The sequence below is a fragment of the Salvia miltiorrhiza genome, chromosome 1 (genome assembly GCF_028751815.1).
Source record: "Salvia miltiorrhiza cultivar Shanhuang (shh) chromosome 1, IMPLAD_Smil_shh, whole genome shotgun sequence".
In the NCBI taxonomy this organism is placed as follows: domain Eukaryota; kingdom Viridiplantae; phylum Streptophyta; class Magnoliopsida; order Lamiales; family Lamiaceae; genus Salvia; species Salvia miltiorrhiza.
Genome location: NC_080387.1, coordinates 58,438,944 through 58,451,459, shown reverse-complemented (window position 1 = coordinate 58,451,459; position 12,516 = coordinate 58,438,944). Strand labels below are relative to the sequence as shown.

Below are 12,516 nucleotides of genomic sequence, written 5' to 3'. Positions count from 1 at the left end.
CTTCCTTATCTATTTGTAGAGGTCTTTAAGCTTAGAGAACAAGGATAAATTGCTATGAACGTGCAAATGAGATGGTTAGTTATGATTAGAACTTGTGGTCAAAGTAAACTTGGTGCTCAAGCTCTTCGAACCACTTTCTCTTAAATTGTAATTTGACTAAATCTTCATTTGATTCTTCCTCTTTAATCCTCAGCCAATTTTCTGTAGATTTAACAAACTATTCCTAACAAATAAATGTAATTAATGAGGAAGACAACATATTAAAATTGAAAATATAGAACATAATTCTATGGTAGATTTTTAAGCGTAGATAATTAAATAATCTGGAGTTTTTTTGAGTTTGGTACCTCATATTATTAATCAAGAGGAATCAAGACCCTTTTCTATTTCACTATTTCTCTTTAGAAAATAAACTTATCTCACCCCTTAGATAATTAATCTTAGCGATACAGTAATTGTTTATTACTATTCATTGTATTACTTATCATCTTTATATTAATCAGTCCATATACCAAACAAGGCTACCACTACACACTTGACCACTGAATCCTCTATATAACATGCATTTGTATAATGCCCACTTAAATTAGTCTTTAATCCCTCCTTTCATTTACCCACTTCCAATCATAATTCACAAAATCCTTTGTTCAACAGCACGTGTTTCAAGCATGGAAAATGGTATTGTTGTGCAGCGTTACAAATTTTGGCTGTGCAATTTGTATTTCATTCTGCAACTCGTGCAAAAGAAGTAAGGTTCTCACATTACAAGCAATAAAAGCATTGATAACAAGCAAAGGCAATAGGGAAAGATTCATAAGAAATAGTACAAGATTTGAACTGGGGTTGGTGGGGTGCGCCTGGCCCGTGCCGTAGTGCAACGCATGGGCGACGCTTGAAGACCCAGATAGCAAGCTATCTTGATGGGCCTTCCCCCTCAAGAAATAAATTTAATATCGTGTGTGCCGATGGCCCACATATCAGATATTAAACTGATAAGAACAGATACTACACTTGATCTTAGCCAAAAGGCCGAGAAAGGTATGAGCTTCATCTAATAGGGGCCTCCATTTTTATACTAGGTTTTCGAAGATAATTCTCTTCTGATATCGGTGTGGGAAAAGTGGAAAAAATAGTGCGACGAAGGCTAACTTTACATAGTGCCCAATTACGATATATTCACGTTTTTTAACGATACTTTCTTTACTATGCACATGACCCCTTTTGAAATAGTATATAAATGAATTTTAAAATAGTCCAAGAATTTCATATAAAAAGAGCATTATCTACAACAAAATATATACAATCGAAATATAGGAAAAAATTCAAATAAAAATCCTTAAATAAAATAAAAATGGATATATATTATCAACCATTTGATCGTGAAGATGTGTATGATGGTCATGGATGCATCATCTTGATTGATGTATGTAGCACATGAATGCAAAGGCAATTAAATTTAACACTAAATTCATTAAATTTATAGGAAAATAAATTGTTCTCATGTTCTTGCAAAAATGATAAATTATCATTAGAAAGTAAAATGACTAGGAATATTAAGCAAAAAAAAATATATAGTCACTTTTATAATATAACACTAATAGTGTAAGATACACAGTATACTTGAACATAACCCAATGTCAAAAAAATCAACTCAATTTTGAACAATGCAGTTATAAAAATTAGCCCAACTTTGATGTAAGAAATAATCATTTCATACTTCCGATCAGATCCAAACATTTTCCGAAAGTTGAAGAATTATTGAACAGTGAGTGGCACACAGAGTGGAAGTGATAAAATGATATCCTCGTGAATAAAAAAACAAGCAACGCCATAGCTATGAGGCAGAATGTGGTCGTCCCCTGATACACATTTGATTTGATCGCTACAAAAAGTGGATTTTGCCAAAGTCTATACAAAAAAAGGAGGGTCAACATATTCAAGTGAAGAAGAAAAATATATGGATTAGTTGTAATGAGCAGGTAAGCCACCTAGATGCTTGCTCATTGCTCTGTCTTTCCTGAAGTTGTTCCTTCCCCTACCGCCGCCTCCTCTCCTTCCTCCACCTCTCCCAAAGCCGCCTCCCCTTCCTCCAACTCCGTCATTATCTTGCCCTTCTTGCTGCTCATTTGATTCAGGAGAAGACCTATTCATTGTATTTGTATTGGAGATAAAACCTCTTCTTCCCCTGCCCCTGTAAGCTCCTCGTCCTCCTCGTCTTCCACCTTCATCACCACCATCCTCTTCATCGTTCTGCTCCTCTTTCGAGTCTACTAAACTTTTAACTGCACCCAAGGGGAGGTTTCCACCTCGTCCCAGGCCATGGATAAGTTCCTTTTGTGCTAGGTTAACCAAGTTTGCCTCATTTTGATTGGCCACAGCCACAGCACCATCCACTCTATAGCTGTAGTTCTTACCATCTTTGACATAAAATTGGGGCTTTTTACGCGAGCCCCACTTTGAACTGTCGGCACCAGAAGTCGAGCTGCCTGTGTCAGCTTCTGTACTTCTTCCCCTGTGTGTGTGTTTCTCCCCGAGGGTCTCAGACTCCTCGAGTCCCGAATCACCAACACTTAAACCCAGATCGTCAAAAGAGTCATCATACTCATCTTCATACTCCAGCTGAGATGCAAGGGTTGCAGTTTTTGCTAGTGCCTCGTCATTTTTGGCATTTAGGGTCTCGGAATCATACAAGTCATTCATATTCTTCCGCGTGAACCTCCCAAATGAAGAAGATGACGAAACTGAAGAAGCTCCAGCTTGGTACACAGTAGTGGGTGCCATGACTTCCGGAGGAGATATTGCAGACTCCACTAGTTTCCCCTTACCCTTGTCATGACTACTCCCCGACGATGTGGGCTTTGAAGGCGGCACTTTTTCCAATGAGATGTCGAGAGATTGCAGTTCTTCATGAAGAGTTCCTTCAAGGATTCTCTGAATCACCTCTTCTGTATCTTGGTTGTAGGCTTCAAGACATGCTACTAGGAAGCCTCTGCCGTAATCTGGAAACAGTTCCTTGATTTGACTAATTTTTGACTCTACAATTGCCACATCTTCATCTGTCTGGGTCTTGTAACTGCTAGCTGGTAATGGATTAGAGGATTTCTGCTTGATATCAGCTCGTGCTGAAGTCTTCATGATCACAGCAAGAAATTGAAATTGTTCATCATCTATTGATAACCAACCTTCAACCAGATACAAAAACATTAGTTGATCAGGAATTCATGGGCAGAGAGTACAAAGGGGAAATAAACACAAAGAACGACGGTGTATCGAAAGATAAAACTTGCAACCAGGATAATAACCTCAGTTAGATGTTCCAATAACGACTTAAAAAACTAAAGATCATTAACAAACATACAGTAAACAGTTTCTGCCTTTTCAAGTAGAAAGTAGTATAAAATACAAAATGAAATGATTCGACAGTCATTCATTTTGATAGACAAACATCCAATCATGTAGATATAATGCCTCCCATATTAGTTTATGCACTCAGGATCCTTGAAGGAACTGAGTTTTCTTACCGAGACAATGAAATTGAAGATTACATGTAAGAATTAGATGGCAATAGATGTTTGTCACATAAATTCTTACCTGTTTCCCGCAATAATTCAATCCTACTCATCATTTTGTGATTCTTCTCAATTTCCTGGATAAATGTTCCCCAAGTTCGTCCCCCAGGACCATCTGTGTGATCAACAGTGAGATCTCTTATCGTCTGTATTATAATATCAGCCCTAACAACAGGGTCCTCCACATTTGCTGGAAACATCTTCATTGAAACTGGAAAAGAATAACTATTTTCAAAAGCCTCATCACTAAGATAGCAGAAATAAAGTAATCTCCATCCAAATTTTGCAATCCTCGTTGACAATATCTTCAGGCTAGTAAAAGCATTTGAAAGCAAATCACTCGATATTTCCTTGTTTCTATCCTCAGCTGCTTCAGAAAGAATATGGAAGCCTTTTAGCAATGATGGAAGAAATGAGTCATGTAGCCTTGCAAGGGTGGTGAGCAATTCTTCATTCCCATAACTGCAGAGATAACAAAACTTTAACTGACCCTCTAATGAAGCATGAAAAGGGGAAGTGACCCACCCAAACAATGGGAAATTGATCTCTTTACTCAAAATAATCATACACATCTAATTCCAGTGTTTCTTCTACAAGTATAAAAGACACAGTATATAGTCTAAACCAATGAGTCAAATACCCCACAAGAAAGGTGAAATGATGATGTGCCATAAACTTTAAGTCTTAAATTGAAGTCCTTTAAGTACATCATCAAATATTTGAACAAATTAAAATACCAGGTAGTAAGTGTAATACCTCAGTTCAACCGGGGAAGAGAAGAAAACAGCTGCATGTTTATGTGCATTAACAAATGAGTCCAACGATACAACTGAATCATTAATGAAGTCCATAACCTATGAAATAAAGAATAAAAGGCAAGTCACAAAGAATAAAAACAGATACATCTACCAGGCCTGAAACTCAAATTGCAGACATAATTTGTTTAAGACTAGATTTTGACAAGCTGCACATAATTACACTTTCCATGTATCAAAACGATAATACACGTGCAGATTGGAATAACTTGATCCCTGTTTGGAACAAAGGATTCTGTTAAGTTATTTGTTTCGCCTTATGATGACTGATAGAGATGGAGCCAGAGGGGGTGATACAAAATAGAGTTAACAGTACCTCCATATAGTCGAGATGAAGATGACTGGATCCTTGGTCTTGGTGGCCACCAGAACTAAGCAAACCCTGTGTGCCAAGCCCCAAATAAAAAATTAGCAGCATACATTTGAAAAATGGAAAGCACAACAGTAGTCTACTACATTTCAGAATGCACAACTCTCTAGCATCTTTCACCACTTTTCAGTTCAACCACTGAATCTGAGACCAAGAAACCACTAGATTGACCAGAGAAGCAAACCAAAAATTCCGTAACTTAATGCTAATTCCTGCCACATGCATATAGATCAGGTCAATACAATGAAAATCAATGCAGCCTTGACACTCCCAAGCTTGAACTGCTCACTTGTAATTTGCAAGATACAAGTTGCAATCACTACAGACAGATATATCCATAGGCTTAATTTGCTAATTAATGTCCTTACACTTGGTCAGTAATCAGTATGAATGTTAAACCTGGAAAAATCAACTTAATGGATATATTGAAGACATGATGACTCTACAGAAAAATAGTAAACCATTTAAATCACTCACAAGAATTAAAAATATGGAATGTTAAAAGAAGCCTGATTAGGCTTTATAAAAATTCCATTAAAATTTCTACATAAAGCAATACTGACAAGGTAAAATTCCAACAATAGAAAAAGCACCTCTAAAGTTGAGTTGCATCGTTGATACATGGTCTGGACAATGCTAATGAAGTGCGATATCAAAACAGGAAAAGCATCCTGGATGTATGGTTGAACCTTTATTGCATTTGTCACCTGAAAAAGAAAATGTACGCATCATATGTGAGAGAGACAGAAAGAAGATACTTGGGGAAGGGAGGAAGGATAGAATCTGTAGCGGTAGTCTGTTTACACATACATACCAGTTTTTGGGACAATTCTTCATTTTCATGACCGTATATGGCACATATATCCAACAGTTTTGGTAACTCCAGCAACTTCTTTTTCTGCAGAAGGGCTACCACATACAACTCGTAAAAAGAGTATACAAGTAATAAATTATTCAAACTAAATATTTTTCACATACTTGGCAAGCAAATAAAAAACAACTTCCTTCGATATTATTCTCGAGTGATAAATATCTTAGGCACTTCAAAAGAGATATTATCGGCCCTTAACCCGCCTTATTTCTTGGTCTATGCGAACCAACCTACGGGTGTTTCAGGCTGGATTTACATCCCTAGTCTCACTTATAGCAAGCTGACAAGCTTCTTAAAGGTTCAGTCTGCTTTAACTCATAATATACTTAACACATGCTACACGTATACCTTGCATATTTTCTTCATGGAGTAGAATGTTCCCAGTTATGCAAACCTTTTGTAACAAAAATTTGTTATTTATTCTTGCATATATAATCTCATGAAGTGTTCTGCCTGGTTTTGTTATCATGTATGAGTACCACAGCAAAGAAGAGATGCACAGAATGGGCAGGTCAGCTTCTGGGGGATGCATAAGCACACTAACGTTACAATGAAAAACAGCAAAAGAAACCAACATCAACGACACACTGTATTGTTATTCCTCACTGCATTGTAGCTGGAATTAAAGATAACCACACACCCTCATGATCTTTTGGACTCAATGAGTCAGCAGCCTTAGTCCCAGGATCCCGGTTGGATGATCTGTAGCCAAAAGTTTCACATTCATTTCTAAACCAGAGACAAACAACAAAACAATAGAAAAGAAAAAAGAGTTCCCTTATAACTTACAAGCGGTACAAGACCATGAAGACTCGCCGACACAGCTCAAACTCGCCAACAATCACTCCAGCAACTATTTCCCGGGCTCCACGGTGTGGGAAATCATACCACCTACTTCTGAATTTCAGAAAACTTTCAAGGAAGGCATTCAGTGATTCGTCAGTGGCCACTGCAAATAAAACAAAAGTTCGCAAGAATGTTGTTTTTAATGATACTGCAGAATACAATCAACAAGCATCAATTTTCTTATTAAGTAAGTTGTGCTCAGAAATCTGGAAGGACTGATTACATCTTGAGACATAAATCAAATCACCCCCAATACACTTTATTAACATCCTTCTCAGAATTATCTCATTTTGTTCCGTAGTCAAGAATCTGGATTTTCATCTAATCAAACGCATCAACTCAAAAGCAGATTAATCAAGCAGTGAATTACAAATCGAACGTAACCAAGCAATATCAACATTTGCCTCATACAGCTTCAACAACTCATCACAACCGCAAAGTATCAACTCTAACGAAAGAATAACAACCTTCTCTCCAGAAATCTCTAGGGCGCAACTTCAGCAACCGAGACAACTCCCTATTCAGCAGATCAACAACACGCTGAGACTCCACAGGATCCAATCCGCCCTCCTCCAGCCCAGCCGCCACAGCTTCATCCTGGGGCAAGTAAATTACAAAATTGCCACTCGTGGAGGCTCTACTTAACCCATCCTCACCCACCCGTACTCTGCTAGCAGACGCCGCCACAGCATCGCCTCCTTCGCCGGTAGGGGTGTTTGTGGAGCGGAGGGTGTTAGAGAGGGTTTGGTGAGAGTTAGGGTTCTGGGAATCCCTCTTGGGAACAAATTTCTTCTGGGATTTTGCTGAAGTTCTGTAATCATTCTTGTTCTGGTTAACGAATCGATTTGACATAATGAAAGATCGGCAATTTCTTATGTGTGTGTGAGTGTGTGTTTAGGTATGTATATATATATATACACCAATTTGTCTATGAATGTTCGGAAAAGGGATTTGCAGCTGAATTGGATGATTGATTTCTGGGAGAAGTGGGGAGAGAAGAGAGCGTCTGCGTTGATGCGTCACTCCAAAATCCAAGTACAGCCCCCAATTCCCCAAGGGTTTTGCATTTACTCTTTTATTAGTATCTCCTTTATTTTTTCTTTGACAATATCATCTCCTTTATTTTTACATGCTAACTTTTTTTTTTACATAACGTTTCACAAACAATCATAAAAACACATTTTTGATGCAAAATCCTAAAAAAAAGTCCAATTTTACCTTTCAATGTAGTTATGAAAAACGGCCGAAATATGCTTTTGATGATAGCTTATTAGCTTTGATATAGTTATGAAAAATGGTGATCATGTAGGGCAAAGTATGTTGACAGTAAAAGTAATGAATTTGTAATTTTGCAAATATTTTGGTACAATTGTAAGAAAGCTCAAACATTGAGGTATAAAATTGTACTCCCGTCCAAGAAATAACTTCATAGGACAGAGTGACACGAATTTTAAGAAAAATATTATTGAGTGTATTGAAAATAAGTGTGTTTATGTTGCAACGTGCACTATTTAGGAAGCTGCGCCGCGCCTTCTAATATTAACACGTGTGTACCCTATATTTATGTACATCGGTAGTGATTTAACTCCGGATCGAGTCCCAAAATATCATTACTTCTCCATTTTCATCTTGGGTACTCCAGCTTGGCATGGCCGCCTTTCTCTTTGCCGGTGCGATTGGTGAGGCCGGCCTTGGTGGTGTCGGCGTCGAGTTTGGCGGCGAGTTCCTTGGTGGTGGGCTTCTCGGGCTTAACTTTTCCGGTCATAGTGATGATGGAGGAGAGAGAGAAAGTTAAATGGGTCACATCATTCTCTGCACACACCTTTCTAGATCGTGTGTGCATCACGCGAATCGGAATTAAATGGATATCAATATCGAACCGATATATATAAATAAAGGGTAGACACGTGTTCAAATTAGAAGGTCCATATGCAGCTTCCTTTATAAGGCTCGGCCTAGCATAGAATTTACCATTGAAAATAATAAAAAAAATATTTTAATTAGTATTGAGAGTAGTGAAAATGTGAAAAGTACGAGTACTGAGATATTTATAAGCGGTGGAGTATAATCCAAAAATAGGTAATAAGTTCTTTTGTGAACGTTCTAAAAATGAAAAATATGAAGTTCTTTCGTGGACCGATGGAGTATTTTCTCGTGTGTTTTAAATTTTTTGATTAAATTTACCTTTTGGGTTTTTTTATTATTATTTCTTAATTGTTATTAGTTTACGTATTTTTAATTTCTTCAATATTAAGCATGCCTTTTTTTCCTTTTGCAGAAGCAGTGATAGAATTGGAGTTGTTTTCTCTCCTATAGTGATACTACTATATTGTGTGATTTGCAGTAACTCTGATCAACTTTACTAGACAGTCGTCATGTAACTCTCGTATAGTTATACTATTAAAATAATATATGTGCCGGTCAAAATACAAAAAGTAGAAATTAAAAAGAAAGTAATATTCTCATCATCATAAACACGAAAAAAATTACAAGCTCCATAATTTTGAGGACAGGTAAATTTGATGCTCTGTACATCCATCCCTTGAGCCATCACCAAATTTTCATACCATAACTACCACGACACGTGCGCATACCTACAACAATCTTTGTAGCATCTATGAGGGCATAGGCCATCCAATCGTATACAAATTTGGGATCTATGCCTATGCACAAAATAGTCAGTTAATTAGCAAATATCCCTTTTCTTTTTTGAAGCTAGGATATGCTGATTTGTGTCCATTTAATATCCCTTGTTATTAAGCAGAGAGTAGAATGTTAAATAGTGAAAGATAATAACGTTGAGGTTAATTATGAGTTTCATTTATTTGGAGCAATCCTCTGATAAAGGCCCATGTCCATCCCATTGTAAGCAATTGGGGCATACATCCACTTATCATCAGAGCTTAGCAACTGCAAAATTAACACCAAACACATGCTTAGTTCCAGTAATTAACTATTAACATCCAATTCTGAAAAAGCCTTAATGTTACCTTGATCTGAAGCTGCAAAAACTTCACGTATTGGACTGCCTCTTCTAGCATTGTGCTAATATCAACCTTTGTTCCATTAGGAACAAGATTCTGCAAGATTCTCAATCTCTCATTGATCCTTTCTCTTCTTTTCTGCAGATTGTCACCATACATATTAGGCTACTTCAAATTTGAAAAGGAATCACACCAACACATATTTGAAGAGTAAGTTTTTTACCCTTGCATAAAGGCTTTGGGCATCAGTTGCTGGGGTCTTGGTAGCCTTGTTCTTGGGCATGGAGGTGGAGCCCTTCGACTCGGATTCTTCCCCCTCAGAGCTGCAGATGCTTGAGCTCTGGCCAACAGCATTAACAGTTGCTCCTCCTCCGCCACCATTGTTCATTTCTTCATCATTGTTGGTGGCTTGTGCTTGTGCAGCCCTCTTGGCCTTCTTCGCCACGCGAGGCCTCTTCTTGGATGGTTGTGATGAATTGTGAGCTTGTTTCCTCTTGAGGTTGCAAGAATCATCAGCATTGTCCAAGTCATCATTGCACAGCATCTGTGCTTTCAAATGGAGGATTTCCTCCATGAGATCATCAGGGAATGAGTGATCCAAAAGGGACCTCTCATTCTGATCACTGCTGCTGCTTTCTTGTGAAACAGAATGAAAGCTACCATGATCAACATTATTATTATACAAATTCGCATCAAATTCACCTCCATTATTCCAAGAGTATGGAAACAAGTTGTTGCTGTTGCAATGCATCACAGCATCTGAATCCTCACAAGAAAACAGTTTGCTCAATGACTCCCATTCTCCATCAAGAAATGCCTCAACAGCCTCCATTTTAGAGAGAGAGAGATTGAAGTAGGACTATGAGTTTATTAACTTAGTTCAATTGTGTATATGGCTGGAGATACACATACATCAGCATCATATTTATATATGGGGAAAAAGGAAGGGCACTGAGGATTTGACTTCAATTTTCTATTGATTTAATTTGTACCAAAATATAATTAAATGAGTTTGGTCCGAGTTCTTTGTAACTAACCTCAACAGTCCACTGTGGGGACAGACAGGCCCAGACAACTCATAAGGGTGGCTAATAATATATTATTAAAAAATCAACTCAAAGAAAAATTAAAGTAGTTTTACATATAAAAAATACTTGGGATTGCACCACTTCAAACTCGCCCTAAAAATTAAGTATATAACATGTACATACAAAATGGGTGAAAGGGTTTAATACATGTTTGATGTTTCTTTCAATCAAGTATTTTTTAATGTAATGTTGACATTCATCCCTCTTTACTTGAAGGAAATATTGATGTTAAATAAGTTCAGCTCTATATGATGGCAATGAATTGATGTTATTTTATCATTAGAGATGTGTTCTCTTTGATATTTTGTCTCTTTTATGGAAAATGATGAAAAATATATATTTTCATTATTTTTATATATTTTATAAGATGAATAATTTTCTTTGGATATGATGAAAAAAAATCATGATCAGCTCCCTTCTTTTCACTCCAATTCATAATAATATTATCATGGGATATGATAATATTTTTTTTTTATATTTTTCACCTTAGAAAATATGGGATGAAAAGATGGAGATCACTAAATTGTGATAAAATTTTCTCCTCTTTTCTTATTACTAATTAATTTTCTTATATTAATAAGTTTTTCTTGAAACAACTACAAATGATTAAAATAACTAGATTCATGTCAAATACATAAATATTTATTTTCATGTACTAACATAAATTTGCAGAAAGCAACCAAATATCAAATGTGAGCAAACATTAAAAATAAAGCATTCATATGGTTTCTTTTCCGTACTTAAAAATTAAACATTAAGATTCTTTCAATTGTGAGCAAAAAAAAAATCACTCGTATGGTTGCTAATATTTAAAATATATTTTTCTTGTACTTATCTCATGATGCTGTTAATTGAAAAGTCTACTTTTCACATTTAATTTTATATAGGTGCATCAATTAAAAAATTTCCTACATCTCACCCATTATTATATCTTGATACGCGCATCTATTTTCTACAATAAAGAATGATAAAATTAATCCAAAATAATAATATTAAATAAAGAGTTATTAACGTCTAAATACATCAAGTTTAAGGGTAGTTTGATTTTACTCATAACTTTAAAAGGAGTAAAAAATACATGAATTTTAATGTTGTAGCAATTTTACCACAAATTCAATTTCTAAAAAATCGAATTCTACAGAAACCCCTACGATTTTCAGGTTTAAAAATGTTTCATACGATATTTTTTAGAGATGTACTATATGGTGTCATTTTTTAAAACGTTCAATGAGTATACATCGATATTTTGACTTGCCACGTCAACTTTAATTTGAGCGAAAATTAAATTTGTGCCAAAATTACTACTCTATAACATTAAAATTCTTTTTTTTTACTAAAGTTCATGTGCAAAATCAAACTACCCTAAAATTAATGTATTTAGACACTAATAATTCTTAAATAAACTTCATTTCACGTGTCTCTTAATATAGCTAAGCTTAATGACAATGTCGACAATAAGTTATGTTATGATTCAAATGGGGAATAATAAGTCACTAATGATCAATCCTAAGAGATTATTTGTACTTAAAAATAAGTTAGGGTAATGCAATGTATTATATAAATACATGTTTCATGTGGAAGACGTTAATTAATGATAGTTTCCCCTATAATATAAATCAAAACCTTATCAAAAGCAAGCCACCCATGATATGATACTTATAAAGCTAAGTTTGTTGAATAAACTACAAACATTCTTTATTTATTCGAGAAATATTTTTTTTAAAAGAAAAAACACCATCGTCGTCATCTCTCAAACATGGTTCGAACGGTCGTTCAAACATTTTTTAAAACTATATATAGGTTGTTTTTTTCATTTTCTCCTCTACTTTTTTGATACATAAAAATGATTTTGCATATTTAAACACATTCGCAAAAATATAAATTTAACTAGCATTTGTACTCATGTAGTGCACCAAAAATATTTTTATATTTCTTTTTATAAGCTAAAAAAGGTTCAAAAGAATGAAAATAAA

General features: G+C 35.6%; 2 protein-coding genes and 1 non-coding gene across 4 annotated transcripts; all 3 read right to left on the bottom strand.

Annotated features, from left to right (window-relative positions):
• Positions 1 to 846: 846 nt before the first annotated feature.
• Positions 847 to 1,042, bottom strand: LOC131007445 (U2 spliceosomal RNA). Its single transcript, XR_009096145.1, has one exon. It is a non-coding gene; the product is annotated as a U2 spliceosomal RNA (small nuclear RNA).
• A 746-nt stretch (positions 1,043 to 1,788) lies between these two features.
• On the bottom strand, positions 1,789 to 7,543 carry LOC130998652 (uncharacterized). Of its 2 annotated transcripts, XM_057924068.1 has the most exons (9): positions 6,939 to 7,543; positions 6,415 to 6,574; positions 6,266 to 6,327; positions 5,569 to 5,663; positions 5,348 to 5,461; positions 4,701 to 4,766; positions 4,326 to 4,423; positions 3,592 to 4,031; positions 1,789 to 3,182 (listed from the first exon to the last, which is right to left on the bottom strand). In XM_057924068.1, exons 1-9 carry the CDS (start codon positions 7,321 to 7,323, stop codon positions 1,963 to 1,965), a joined length of 2,640 nt encoding a protein of 879 aa, XP_057780051.1. In that variant the 5' UTR covers positions 7,324 to 7,543; the 3' UTR covers positions 1,789 to 1,962. The 2 variants fall into 2 exon arrangements, with proteins under 2 accessions (XP_057780051.1, XP_057780055.1); XM_057924072.1 differs by lacking the exon at positions 6,939 to 7,543 and having other exon boundaries at positions 5,569 to 5,652; positions 6,415 to 6,502.
• Positions 7,544 to 8,916: 1,373 nt separating this feature from the next.
• Positions 8,917 to 10,354, bottom strand: LOC130998644 (transcription factor RSL3-like). The gene is made up of 3 exons (XM_057924061.1): positions 9,679 to 10,354; positions 9,462 to 9,593; positions 8,917 to 9,381 (listed from the first exon to the last, which is right to left on the bottom strand). The coding sequence occupies exons 1-3, from the start codon at positions 10,285 to 10,287 to the stop codon at positions 9,289 to 9,291; spliced, it is 834 nt and encodes a 277-aa protein (XP_057780044.1). The 5' UTR covers positions 10,288 to 10,354; the 3' UTR covers positions 8,917 to 9,288.
• Positions 10,355 to 12,516: the final 2,162 nt, after the last annotated feature.

Bases quoted from the DNA above. Each gene is read 5' to 3' on its own strand.
- LOC130998652 (XM_057924068.1), bottom strand. From the start codon at position 7,323: ATGTCAAATCGATTCGTTAACCAGAACAAGAATGATTACAGAACTTCA. The intron at 6,575-6,938 runs GTTGTTATTCTT...TTTTATTTGCAG, and splicing joins TAGAGATTTCTGGAGAGAAG to TGGCCACTGACGAATCACTG. The intron at 4,767-5,347 runs GTGCTTTTTCTA...CTTGGCACACAG, and splicing joins GATGCAACTCAACTTTAGAG to GGTTTGCTTAGTTCTGGTGG.
- LOC130998644 (XM_057924061.1), bottom strand. From the start codon at position 10,287: ATGGAGGCTGTTGAGGCATTTCTTGATGGAGAATGGGAGTCATTGAGC. The intron at 9,594-9,678 runs GTAAAAAACTTA...GACAATCTGCAG, and splicing joins CCCAAAGCCTTTATGCAAGG to AAAAGAAGAGAAAGGATCAA. The intron at 9,382-9,461 runs GTAACATTAAGG...TTAATTTTGCAG, and splicing joins TTTTGCAGCTTCAGATCAAG to TTGCTAAGCTCTGATGATAA.